Source organism: Cebus imitator, unplaced genomic scaffold (genome assembly GCF_001604975.1).
Source record: "Cebus imitator isolate Cc_AM_T3 unplaced genomic scaffold, Cebus_imitator-1.0 Scaffold18, whole genome shotgun sequence".
Lineage (NCBI taxonomy): Eukaryota > Metazoa > Chordata > Mammalia > Primates > Cebidae > Cebus > Cebus imitator.
The window spans coordinates 10086745-10099569 of NW_016107333.1; the positions used below are offsets into that span (position 1 = coordinate 10086745).

Below are 12825 nucleotides of genomic sequence, written 5' to 3' on the forward strand. Positions count from 1 at the left end.
AAAAAAAAAAAAAGAGCAAGAATTTAGCAAATGAGAGGCTGGCCAGAACCAATTTACACAGGACCTTGTCAGAATCCACGGAGAAGAATCTGGATTTCATTCTAACAGAATTAGGGAGGGGACTGAGTGTGGTGGCTCACGCCTGTAATCCCAGAACTTTGGGAGACCAATGCAGGTGGATTGCCTGAGTCTGGGAGTTCAAGACCATCCTGGGCAACATAAAATTGTCTCTACAAAAAGTTAAAATACTAGCCAAGTGCAGCGGCACATGCCTTGCTCCCAGCCACTCAAGAGGCTGAGGCAGGAGGATTGCTTGACCCTAGGAGTTTGAGGCTACAGTGCTCTCGTAGCTGGGGCAACAGGGTGAGACTGTTTCTTTCTTTTTTTTTTTTTTTTTTTTTTGGGCCGGGTTTTTCTTTTTTTTTTTTTTTTTTTTGAGACCGAGTCTCTGCTGCTGAGGTTGGAGTGTGTGATCTCGGCTTGCTGCAGCCTCTGCCTCCTGGATTCAAGCAATTCTCCTTCCTCAGCCTCCCAAGTAGCTGGGATTACAGGCACCTGCCACCACAGCCAGCTAATTTTTTGTATTTTTAGTAGAGAAGGGGTTTCACCGTGTTGGCCAGGCTGGTCGCAAACTCCTAACTTTAAGTGATCTGCCTGCCTCGGTCTCCCAAAGTGCTGGGATTACAGGCGTGAGCCACCACACCCAGCTGAGACCCTGTTTGTAAATAAATAAGTAAAATAAAAGAATTGGTACATTCAGCCAGGCACAGCGGCTCATGCCTATAATCCCAGCACTTGGGCAGGCTGAGGCGGGTGAATCACAACGTCTGGAGTTTGAGACCAGCCTGACCAAGATGGTGAAACCCCATCTGTACTAAAAAACACAAAGATTAGCCAAGCGCGGTGGTGGGCACCTGAAATCCCAGCTACTTGGGAGGCTGCGGCAGGAGAGTCACTTGAACCCATGAGGTGGAGGTTGCAGTGAGCCAAGATCACACCACTGCACTCCAGCCTGGGTGACAGAGCAAGACTCCATCTCACACAAACAAATAAATGGTATTGCGGAGACTGAATCTGAGGCAAGGAAGTGACAAGATTGTGCTTTTATTTGACTCAATTTTTTTTTAATTTTTTATTTTTTGTTAGAGATGGAGTTTTATCATGGCCAGGCTGGTCCTGATCTCCTGACCTCATGATCCACCCACCTTGGCCTCCCAAAGTGCTGGGTTTACAGGCGTGAGCCACCGTGCCCAGCCTAACTCAAACTTTAATCAGACCCGTTCCTAACTTTTTCTTCCTTCATACTAATATTTGTATTCCTTTGTTTTCCCATTTACTGCTTATCTTTTCTTCTAGGCTTCAGTGCGCTGTTACATTGTTGATATGATGTAAGTTCACTGTTACATTCCCAACACCTAGAACAGTGCTTGGCTCAAAGTAAGCCTTTAATGGTTATTCCCAGGATGAATGAGTGAATAAGAGTGCCCCTGGAGAATCCTGAAAAATCAGCCAGGCTCACTGCCCTCAAAGACATCAGACTTCCTGGTAACAGACTTTCCAGCCTGAGGGAGTTGCTAATGGAAGGGAGGGAGAGAAGTGGGGCTGGAGTTTAGAGGAGTTTTCTTAGAGGAGTGTAGGCAGAACTAAAGATGGCACACCAAGAAATACACATTTGGTACAAAAATTAGCTGGGCATGGTGTCAGGTGCCCGTAGCCCCAGCTACTCGGGAGGCTGAGGTAGGAGAATCACTTGAGCCCGGGAGGTGGAGGTTGCAGCCAGCCAAGATTGCACCACTGCACTCCATACTGGGCAACAGAAGGGAGACGCCGTCTCAAAAAAAAAAAAGAAATACACATTTGGTCTCTGCCCCCAGTTCTTCTGAAACCCTTGGAACTCGGTTGACAGAGGTGAGAGGAGTATGTCTTTAAAACATTTTTTAAGAAATTCTTTTTCGAGACAGGGCCTCACTGTGTCACTCAGGCTAGACTGCAACGGCACAATCATATCACCACAGCCTTGACATCTCAGGCACCAGAGATCCTCCCACCTCAGCCCAATTAGTAGCTGGGAACGCAGGTGCACACCACCACACCCAGCTTATTTTTGTATTTTGTGTAGGGATGAGGTTTCACCATGTTGCCCAGGCTGATCTTGAATTCCTGGGCCCAATCGATCTGCCTGCCTCGGCCTCCCAAAGTGCTGGAATAACAGGCATGAACCACCACACAAGGCCTTTTGAAAAAATTACTTTTTTTTTTTTTTTTTTTTTGAGACGGAGTCTGGCTCTGTCCCCCAAGCTAGAGTGCAGTGGCATGATCTCGGTCACTCCAGCCTCCACTTCCTGGGTTCGAGTGATTTAGCCCAGCTAAATAGTCGGGCATTGTGGCTCACACCTGTAATCCCAATACTTTGGGAGGCTGAGGTGGGCAGATCACGAGGTCAGGAGGCCAAGATCAGTCTGGCCAATATGGTGAAACCCTGTCTCTACAGAAAATACAAAAACGTCTGGGTGCGGTGGCTCATGCCTGTCATCCCAGCACTTTGGGAGGCCGAGGCGGGTGGATCACTTGAGTTCAGGAGTTCGAGACCAGCCTGACCAACATGGTGAAACCCTGTCTCTACTAAAAAAATATAAAAGTAGCCAGGTGTGGTGGTGCACACCTGTAATCCCAGCTACTTGGGAGGCTGAGGCAGGAGAATCACTTGAGCCCAGGAGGTGGAGGTTGCAGTGAGTCATGATTGTGCCATTGTACTCCAGCCTGGGCAACAAGAGCAAAACTCTGCCTCAAAAAAAACCCCAAAAAACCCCAAAATATTAGCCAGGTGTGGTGGCGCTCACCTATAGTCCCAGCTACTAGGGAGGCCAAAACGGGAGGATTGCTTGAGCCCAGGAGGCAGAGGTTGCAGTGAGTTGAGATGGGGCCACTATACTCCAGCATGGGTGACAGAGACCTTGTCTCAAAAGAAAAAAAAAAAAAAAAAAAAAAAAAAAAAAAAAAAAAAAAACAGAAAAAGAACTTGTTAACTCAGCTGTGAGACGACACTGCAACTCACCAAGCATCCCACCAAACCTTCAGTTTACCTAATGTGGTACAGCAGCTAAGGGCGAAACCCTGGTGCCTGCATGGTTTCAAATCTTGCCTCCACCACTCTCTAGCCATGCGACCATTGCAAGTGACTGCGCCTTAGTGAGCCTCAGTCTCTCAAATGTGAGCTAACCAGAGCACCCACCTCCACAGTGGTGCCTGCTACATGTAAGTGTGCAGCACATACTAGGGATGGTGCATGTCACCGTCTTGCCTGGGGAATGCCTTCCTCCCTCCCTCCCTTCCTTCTTTCCTTCCCTTTTTTCTCTCCCTTTCTTTTCTTTCTTTCTCTGTATTTTTTTTCCTTTTTTTTTTTTTTTTTTTTTTTTTTTTTTTTTTTTTTTTTTTTGGACAGGCTTTCACTCTGTTACCCAGGCTGGAGTACAACGCAGTAGCACAATCACCGCTCACTGCAACCTCAGCTCCCCTGGGCTCGAGCGACCCTCCTGCCTCAGCCTCCCAAACAGCTGGGACCACAGGCGTGTGCCACCATGCTCAGATAAACAGTGTCAATTTCTGGAATGGATGAAGAGAAGACCAAGATATTGTGTGTGTGTGCCTGTGTGTCTGTGTGTCTGTGAAAGAGAGAGAGAGAGTGTGTGTGTGTGTGTGTGTGTGTGTGTGTGTCTGTGTGTGTCTGTGTCTGTGAAAGAGAGAGAGAGAGAGGAGCTGAGAGAGGGCTGGAAATGCAAGCTCACAGGCAGGAACGGAGCCTGGCTGGTTCACAGCTGTATTCCCGGTGCATGGTATTGTAGTAGGTGCTCAGTAAAATGCTGACTGAATGAATGAATGTGAGAAGCATGAGCCTTTCCCCACTAGGAATTCCCTGAAATGCTGGATGTCAGGCTGAGTATTCCCATTCATGGAATGAGAATCAGGTGCTCCTAATTTCAAAGGGTCAGCCCAGGGGCGCTCTGGTGGTCATGGCAAGGACCACACATCCCACCAGCCTCAGGGTCAGAGGGCTCTTCCCCAACCATCTTATCTGCCTCTCTGTCCCATCTCCCCACAGTCTGCTGCTCTGACACCCTTCCCCATGCAGTTCCCACTCCCTGGCAGTGCCCTCCTCTTCACCCTTCAAGGCCAGCTGGAATGTGCCCTGCTCTGAGAGCCCCACCAGGATTTCACCTCACAGTTCTTGAACACATCTCACTGTAGCCACATATTCTGTATTACAGTTATCGGATCTGTGTTGGTTTTCCCCGCGGGACTGGGAGCACCATGGGGGTAGGAACGACCCAGGTCATTCACCTCGTGTCCCCAGCAATGCCTAGCATCAGGCTGTGCACAAACAGGTGAGTGAATAAAGAAATGAACAAGGGCTGGATGCAGTGGCTCAAGCCTGTAATCCCAGTACCTTGGGAGGCCGAGGCAGGTGGATCACAAGGTCAGGAGATTGAGACCATCCTGGCCAACATGGTGAAACCCCGTCTCTACTAAAATACAAAAAATTAGCCGTGCGTGGTGGCACATGCCTGCAGTCACAGCTACTCGGGAAGCTGAGATGGGGAATCTCTTGAATCCAGGCGACAGAGGTTGGCGACAGAGCAAGACTCCGTTTCAAAAAAAAGAAATAGACAAATGCATGACCTTCATCCCTCAGGTGTTTGGAGGTTTCTGGATGTCCTGGGGCCTCTTTCTGCCCTCTGATCCCTGACAGGCCCTAATTTCCAAAATCAGCCCCCAGCCCACTCTCTCCAGCCAGCCCCACCCTGACACCTACGGGCCACCTTTTCGGCATGGCTCAGCTGGGTCCAGCTTCCCTTCTCCTTCTCCTTCAGGGCCTGCTGCTCAGCATTGAGATCTGAGCAGAAGGGCTCTTCTGGCATGGGGTAGGAGCGCTCGGCATACCAGTTGGCATAGGGGGGCATCTTCCCCTCACCACGGGCTGCAGACACAAAGAAGGGAGCTGAGTCCAGGCTGCCCCTGGGACACCCTATCTCTAACCATATTAATAAAGAAGGCATTTATTGAGCACCTACTTGTGCCAGGAGTCATTTCATTCTAAGATGAGTGGACTCATTTACTCCACGTCACTTGGAGCCAGGTGATATTTTTATCTCCATTTTACAGATGAAGAAACTGAGTAGCCCAGCCTGGCCACCATGGTGAGACCCTGTCTCTACTAAAAATACAAAAATTTGCCTGTAATCCCAGCTTCTCAGGAGGCAGAGGCAGGAGAATCGCTTGAACCCAGGAGGCAGAGGCTGCAGGGAGCCAAAATGATGCCATTGCACTCCAGCCTGGGGACAGAGTGAGACTCCATCTCAAAAAAAAAAAAAAAAAAGAAAGAAAGAAACAGAGCAGTTAAGTGACTTGCTGAAAATCACAGAGCAAGAATGAGCAGGCCGGCACAGTGGCTCACGCCTGTGATCCCAGCACTTCGGGAGGCTGAGGTGGGCAGATCCCTTGGGCCCAGGAGTTCAAGACCAGCCTGGGCAACATGGGGAGACCCTACATCTACAAAGTTTTAAAAAATAAGCTGGGCATGGTGGCACTTGCCTACAGTTCCAGCTACTGAGGAGGCTGAGGTGGAAGGCTTGCCTGAGCCCAGTAGCCAAGCTGTGATGGTGCCACAGCCCTCCAGCCTGGGCAATAGAGTGAGACTCTGTCTAAAAAAAAAAAAAAAAAAAAAGAGCTGGGCTCAGTGGCTTAAGCTTGTAATTCCAGCACTTTGGGAGGCCAAAGTGGGCGGATCACGAGGTCAGGAGTTTGAGACCAGCCTGTCCAATATGATGAAACCCTGTTTCTACTAAAAAACACAAAAATTAGCTGGGCGTGTTGGTGCACCATGCCTACAGTCCCAGCTACTCGGGAGGCTAAGGCGGAGGAATCACTTGAACCCGGGAGGCAGAGGTTGCAGTGAGCTGAGATCGTGCCACTGCACTCCAGCCTGGGCAACATAGTGAAACACTGTCTCAAAAAAATAAATAAATAAATAAATACACTTAAAAGGCTTCCTGAGACTGGGTGCAGTGGCTCACACCTGTAATCCCAGCACTTTGGGAGGCCGAGGCTGGCAGATCATGAGGTCAGGAGATCGAGACCATCCTGACTAACATGGTGAAACCCTGTCTCTACTAAAAAAATACAAAAAAATTAGCTGGGCGTGGTGGCATGCTCCCATAGTCCCAGCTACTTGAGAGGCTGAGGCAAAAGAATCACTTGAACCCGGGAGGCTGAGGTGGCAGTGAGCCAAGATTGCATGCACACTCCAGCCTGGACGACCAAGCGAGACTCCATCTCAAAAAAAAAAAAAAAAAAAAAGGCTTTGCTCGGTGCCTGGTTCCTGGCACACAGCAGATGCTCAGTAAATCATTCTGTTTAATGGAGGTTGGTTTTGCTACTGGCCTCCACTCCTGGAAGCTCTTAGCTTGACAGCTAGGCCCTCAAGCGCTTCCTATGGGCGCCCAGGGTGCCCAGAATATGGCCGGACATTAGGCAGGGTCTCAACAAAGATTCTCTTCACAGCAGAGGTGCCCACAAGGAGGGCTCTGGTATCCCCTTAATGGGAGAGTGTTGGAGCTGCCTGGAGCAAGGAATCCTGCCTCTTCTAATATTTAGATCTTTGGGCCTGAGTTTCTTCATCTGCTAAAGGGAGATAACACCGTGTCCACCTCACATGGTTGTTGTGAAGTCTAAACGCTAATCCACATGAAATGTTTACCACAGCCTGAGGTACTAGTAAGGGCTCAATAACAAAATCATCTTTGTCATTCTCCAGTCAGCAAGGTCTTTCTGCTATCTGGCTGAAGTCTCTCCTGCTTTAGGTCTCTTTCTTCTGACTAGCATTGAAGCCAGGGTCTGAGTAGGAGGAGCCACGGCCGGCATCCTCCACCTCAGGGCACAAGGCCTAGGGGCCTGAGGCCGGGGGCTGGCTCCTAAGGAAGCTTGGCATGGAGACGGGCACTGTCGGCTTACCCGTGGGCTCCATTTCCTGGAGAAACTTGGCCTTGGACCAAGGAACGGGATCATGGGAAGTGTGGTAGGAACAGGCCCAGGGTGGCACAGAAGGGCAAAGGGGACAGCCTGCAGAGGGGAGCCCTGCCCCCAGCTCTGGAGTTAGGCTGGGAGGCAGGAGGCCAGGTCTCACCGGGGGCTTCTGGGCTGTGCATCTCTCGTCTTCCATGTCCACTTTTCTTCAGCATCAAGCTCCAGGCAGCTCTGGAGAGCATCTGGGGGTGTGGAGGTGTGGATGAGCTCTGCCCCCACATCACACTTGGCCTCCACACCTCAGGGCCAGATGAAGAAACCCTTTCCACTGGTATGGTAGTGGCGGGGGTCCCAGGGTTTCAAGGTTACCCTCATGCCCTTGACCCTTCTCATTTTGTCTGATATCCCTGGGGATCGGGGGGGTCAATGGGGGTCCTAGATCTTTGGAGCCCCTTCTTGGGACCTCAATTCACCATCTGAGAAGTGGGAGGAGGCCTAACTCTTGGGGCAGGGTCTCAGGCATGTGAGGCTGAGGGCTTGGGTTCTGGTGCCAGCCCCAGCTCAGTCTGGCCAGACTGGAGAACCCCCGCTCAGTTATTTGCTTTCCAGATGAAACTGGGTGGGGGTCCAGGTGGAGAGGGAGCAGGTCCTGAGGCTCTCTTCCCTGAAGGGCCATCTGCAGAGGCTCCTGCACCGGCAGGACAGATAGACTGTGGGCCCCACCCCTTCCCCCCTAATTGGGTGCCTACGTGCACACAGAGCCTGCTCTGCTGGATCTGGTGTGTTGGGGGGGGGGCACTGGGCTGAGCCAGTCTGGCTGAGCTCAGTCCACTACCCTCCCCCCGCCCCCCCCAAGACTCAGGGTTTGGCATCCATGGGAGTGGGGAGGGGCTTTAGAGGATGAGGACTTAACTGGGTCAGAGGGAGGGAGACACACACCTGGGGAGAAGAAGGGGGTCCCACATCTAGGGAGAGAGAGGGGCACTCAATAAATAGAGTGGCTGGGGGGGGTACACCACAGGTGATAAGTGGGAGGGGGCAGCCCGCACTTCTGGGAAAGAGGGGCTCCGGCCAGTGATTATGATGAGTGGGTGGGAGAGCCCCAAGTATCGAGAGAAGGAGGGTGTAATCTGTATTTGGGGAAAGAGATGGCACTCATATGCAAAGGATAACTCCCAAGGAGTCCTCAACTCTGACCTGCAAGAAGCCCCCCTATGACAGGGACCACTCGGGGCATGACCCGCCGGTGAGGGCAGGAGACCGAGCCGAGACCTCAACCCGCGCAGGCTTGGGTAACCGGGTCCTCCCCCAACTCACTCACCTCGCCGGCTCCGGCTCCGCAGCAGGAATGCGACCTGGGTCTGCCCAGCCAGCAACTGAGAACCCGCTCCGGAGGGACCTGAGTGCGGGCGCCCGCCCCTGGCCCGCCCCACAGCTTTTCCCAGGGCCGCCCCCGCGTGGGAACGTCCTGCTTCGGCCGGGAGTGGGAGCGCCCAGCCCGCGTCCCTGGGGGCACCCCGGCCCACAGCGTTGGGGGAAGGACTGCAGAGCAACTCCTGAATCAGTGTCCCTACCCCTGGGGGTCCTGCCTCTGGAGACCCTCTGCAGACAGTAGTCACATGAGCAGGGTGTCCCTGCCTCCTCCACCCACCCCTCCTTGCTGTTTCTCCCACCTGGGATGTTCTCTTCAGGCCTTTGCAGACTCAAATCTTGCCAACCTTTCAGCCAGGCGCAAGGCCTCCTACTCCAGAAGCATGTATTAGGCAGGTAGCGGTGGCTTACACCACGGAGCACTTTGGGAGGCAGAGGCGGGTGGATCACCTGAGGTCAGGAGTTTGAGACCAGCCTGGCCAGAATGGTGAAACTCCATCTCTACTAAAAATACAAAAGTTGGCAGGGCGCAGTGGCTTACGCCTGTAATCCCAGCAATTTGGGAGGCTGAGGTGGGCAGATCAGGAGGTCAGGAGTTTGAACGTGGTGAAACCTCATCTCTACTAAAAATACAAAAAATTAGCCAGGCATGGTGGCAGGTGCCTGTAATCCCAGCTACGCGGGAGGCTGAGGCAGGAGAATCGCTTGAGCCTGGGAGGCAGAGGTTGCGGTGAGCTGAGATGGAGCCACTGCCCTCCAGCCTGGGCAAAGTGAGACTCTGTCTCAAAAAAAAAAAAAAAAAAGAAGCAGAAGAAGAGGCGGAAGAAGCATCTATTAATATTTCAAGCACCTGGGAGCTGGCCTACCTCTACCTTGCCCCCTGCACCCAGTGACAGGTGGTGAAAAAGCCTCTCTCTGGGGTTTTAATCTTAGCTATGTGACTTTCAACAAATGGCCTAACCTCTCTGAGCTCCTGTTACCTTTCCTGTAAAAGGAAGCTAATAATAATTCCTACTTCACAAGCTGTGGTAAAGACTGTCAGTTAATAGACAAGCCTCGGCCGAGACCCACCATTGCACTCCAGCCTGGGCAACAAGAGCAAAAATTCCATCTCAAAATAACCACAAAAGAACAACAACAGAAGAGAGGCCATCTCAGCCAGCGTTGTATGGTTAAAGGGGAGGCTGGATGGAGGGAGAGGTGGGCTGGACCGCCAAAAAGGAACTATAGGCCGTGGTGAGGAGCTTGGATTTTATTCTAAAGAAGGTGATTAACTGGCATGGTGGCACACCCCTGTAGTCCCAGCTACTCAGTAGGCTGGGGTGGGAGGCGGAGGTTGCAGTGAGCTGAGATTGCACCACTGCACTCCAACTTGGGCAACAGAGTGAGACCCTGTCTCAATAAATAATAAATAAATAAATAAATAAAATAGGGCCAGGCATGGTGGCTCACACCTGTAATCCCAGCACTTTGGGAGGACCAGGCAGGCAGAGCAGGAGATGGAGACCATCCTGACCAACTTGGTGCAACCCCATCTCCACTAAAAATACAAAAAATTAGCTGGGCATGGTGGTAGGCGCTTGTGGTCCCAGCTACTCGGGAGGCTGAGGCAAGAGAATCTTTTGAACCAGGGAGGCAAAGGTTGCAGTGAGCCGAGATTGCGCCACTGCACTCCAGCCTGCGTGACAGTGCAAGACTCTGCTCAAAAAAATAAAAATAAATAAAATAAAATAAAAAGAAGATGGGAGGCAATCAAAGTTAAGAAGAGGAGTGATATGTTCCAATGAAGCAGAGCATGAGTTCAGTAAATGTGGCCCGGGACTGTTAGTAAACGGATGGCGGACCAATGGGTGAGGGCTGGAGGTCCCCTCGGTGGCCTGAAGACCAAAGCTTTCCAGGTCTCCTGGCTCTGTGCCCGTGAGGTATGCCCAGCCCCCATGCCTTCCATCAGGGTTCCTATAGGCTAGTGAGGCCATAGGGGCCTGCTCCAGACAGCTGCTAAGGGGAGGGGCTGGCCAGGCACGGTGGCTCATCCAGATCACTTGAGGTCAGAAGTTCGAGACTAGCCTGGCCAACATGGTGAAAACCCATCTCTACTAAAAATACAAAAATTAGCCAGGCATGGTGGCGGGCACCTGCAATCCCAGCTACTCAGGAGACTGAGGCAGGAAAATCGCTTGAACGAGGTGGAGGTTACAGTGAGCTGAGGTCGCACCACTGCACTCCAGCCTAAGCCACAGAGTGAGACTTCATCTCAAAAAATAAAAAATATCTGGCCGGGCGCGGTGGCTCAAGCCTGTAATCCCAGCACTTTGGGAGGCCGAGGTGGGCGGATCACGAGGTCAAGAGATCGAGATCATCCTGGCCAACATGGTGAAACCCTGTCTCTACTAAAAATACAAACATTAATGGGCCGTGGTGGCACACGCCTGTGGTCCCAGCTACTCAGGAGGCTGAGGTGGAAGAATTGCTTGAACCCAGGAGGTAGAGGTTGCAGTGAGCCGAGATTTCGCCACTGCACTCCAGCCTGGCAACACAGCAAAACTGTGTCTCCAAAAAATAAATAAATAAAAATAAAATAAAAAAGAACCACCCCTTACCTCTTAGTCGCTGACCAGGGTGTTCTCTAGAGTAGTCCTATGAACAGAGGACAGGGGAAGACACTCCTTCAAGAACCTGGAGGAGAGCGTGCCTTGTCTTTTTTTTTCTCTCTCTCTCTTTTTAAGCTTTGTAGAGACAGGGTCTCGCTGTGTTGCCCAGGATGGTCTTGAACTCCCGAGCTCAAGAGATCCTTCCGACTTGTTCTCCCAAAGTGCTGGGATTATATGTGTGAGCCACCACGCCAGACCTAAGGTCATGAGTCTTGCCAGACCTTTTTCAGGACGGCTGGGAGGGTGGTGGGTGCACTGGAGTGAGTGGCCTGTGTCTATGCATGGCTCTACTGCAGCCACTCTGAGTGACCAAGTGGCACCACTTGTGGGCCTCATTTTCCCCATGTGTCCTTAGTTTCATAGAGCCTCCCAAGGGAAGGCATCTGGGGACGGCAACCCTCTGTTCCTCCCTGTGCTCTTCCGCCCCTGCCTCTATGGGAACTTCAGGCTCCTGAATTTGAGTGATGCTGTGATAAGGAACATCTGTGGGGAAAGCCCCACCCCCCGGGCTGAGGGCCATGGGGTGGAGGCAGGCCCTGAGCGGCTCGCAGGAACTCTAGCCTGCAGAGCGATCGTGGAGCCTCCTTTCGACATCCTGAACCTGGCAAGAGACGAACTGTCCCTTAAGGCTGGCCACTCGGGGTCCCGGAGCCAAGGAATAAGGGTCTTCTCCTGGAACCGTGGTGCGTCCAATGGTGGAGGGGGCTCTGGACAGGGGATTTAAGGCCACTCCTCAGGATAGGCCCGACATGCGAGAGCTCTGGGGTGGGACAGGCTGAGACCTGCCAACAGCAGGGATGGCAGCTCGCGCTCACTCCGTCGGCTCCATGGAGCCCCTAGATTCTGCCTGGAAGCAAAGACCTGAGCCACAGCCTCAGCATCGCCCCGCCAGCAGGACCCCAACCGCCTCAGACTCCCAGAGTGCTAGGATTACAGACATGAGCCACCGCACCTGGGCTATTGGTGCAATTGTTAATCATACTTTTGAAAAACGTCAAGCCAGGCATAGTGGGATGTGCCTGTAGCTACTCAGGAGGCCGAGGTGCTTGAACCGAGGAGTTTGAGCCCAACCTGGATAACATAGCAAGAAACTGTTTCTAAAAAATAAAAAATTTCACCAGGTGTGGTGGCTCGCGCCTGTAATCCCAGCACTTTGGGAGGCTGAGGCAGGTGGATCATGAAGTCAGGAGTTCAAGACCAGCCTGGCCAAGATGGTGAAACCTGGTCTCTACTAAAAATACAAAAAAAAATTAGCTGGGCGTGGTGGCGGACGCCTGTAATCCCAGCTACTCAGGAGGCTGAGGCAGAGAATTGCTTGAACCCGGGAGGCGGAGACTGCAGTGAGCTGAGATTGTGCCACTGCACTCCAGCCTAGGCAACAGAGCGAGTCTCTGTCTCAAAAAATAAAAATAAAAAATAGCCAGCCACGGTGGCTCATGCCTGTAATCCCAGCACTTTGGGAGGCTGAGGTGGGCAGATCACCTGAGGTCAGGAGCTCGCGAGACCAGCCTGGCCAACATGGTGAAACCCCGTCTTTAAAAATTTTTAAATTAAAATTTAAAAAATAGCCAGGCGCGGTGGCTCAAGCCTGTAATCCCAGCACTTTGGGAGGCCGAGGCGGGTGGATCACGAGGTCAAGAGATAGAGACCATCCTGGTCAATATGGTGAAACCCCGTCTCTACTAAAAAAATACAAAAAAAAATTAGCTGAGCATGGTGGCGCTTGCCTGTAATCCCAGCTACTCAGGAGGCTGAGGCAGAAGAATTGCCTGAACCCAGGAGG

At 52.0% G+C, this 12825-nt stretch overlaps 1 protein-coding gene across 2 annotated transcripts in view; it reads right to left on the reverse strand.

The window, feature by feature from the left end:
- Positions 1–8798, reverse strand: part of LOC108293503 — a 13183-nt gene extending 4385 nt beyond the window's left edge. The window contains exons 1-3 of one of the 2 annotated variants that reach the window (XM_017514949.2): positions 8694–8798; positions 7181–7262; positions 4811–4975 (exon numbers count right to left, since the gene is read on the reverse strand). In XM_017514949.2, coding sequence (XP_017370438.1) covers positions 4811–4975; positions 7181–7262 — 247 coding nt within the window. In that variant the 5' untranslated portion in view covers positions 8694–8798. Of the gene's footprint in view, positions 1–4810; positions 4976–7180; positions 7263–8341; positions 8459–8693 lie in introns of those variants that run through there. The other variant, XM_017514943.2, reaches the window with a different exon arrangement.
- Between the last annotated feature and the right edge of the window lie 4027 nt (positions 8799–12825).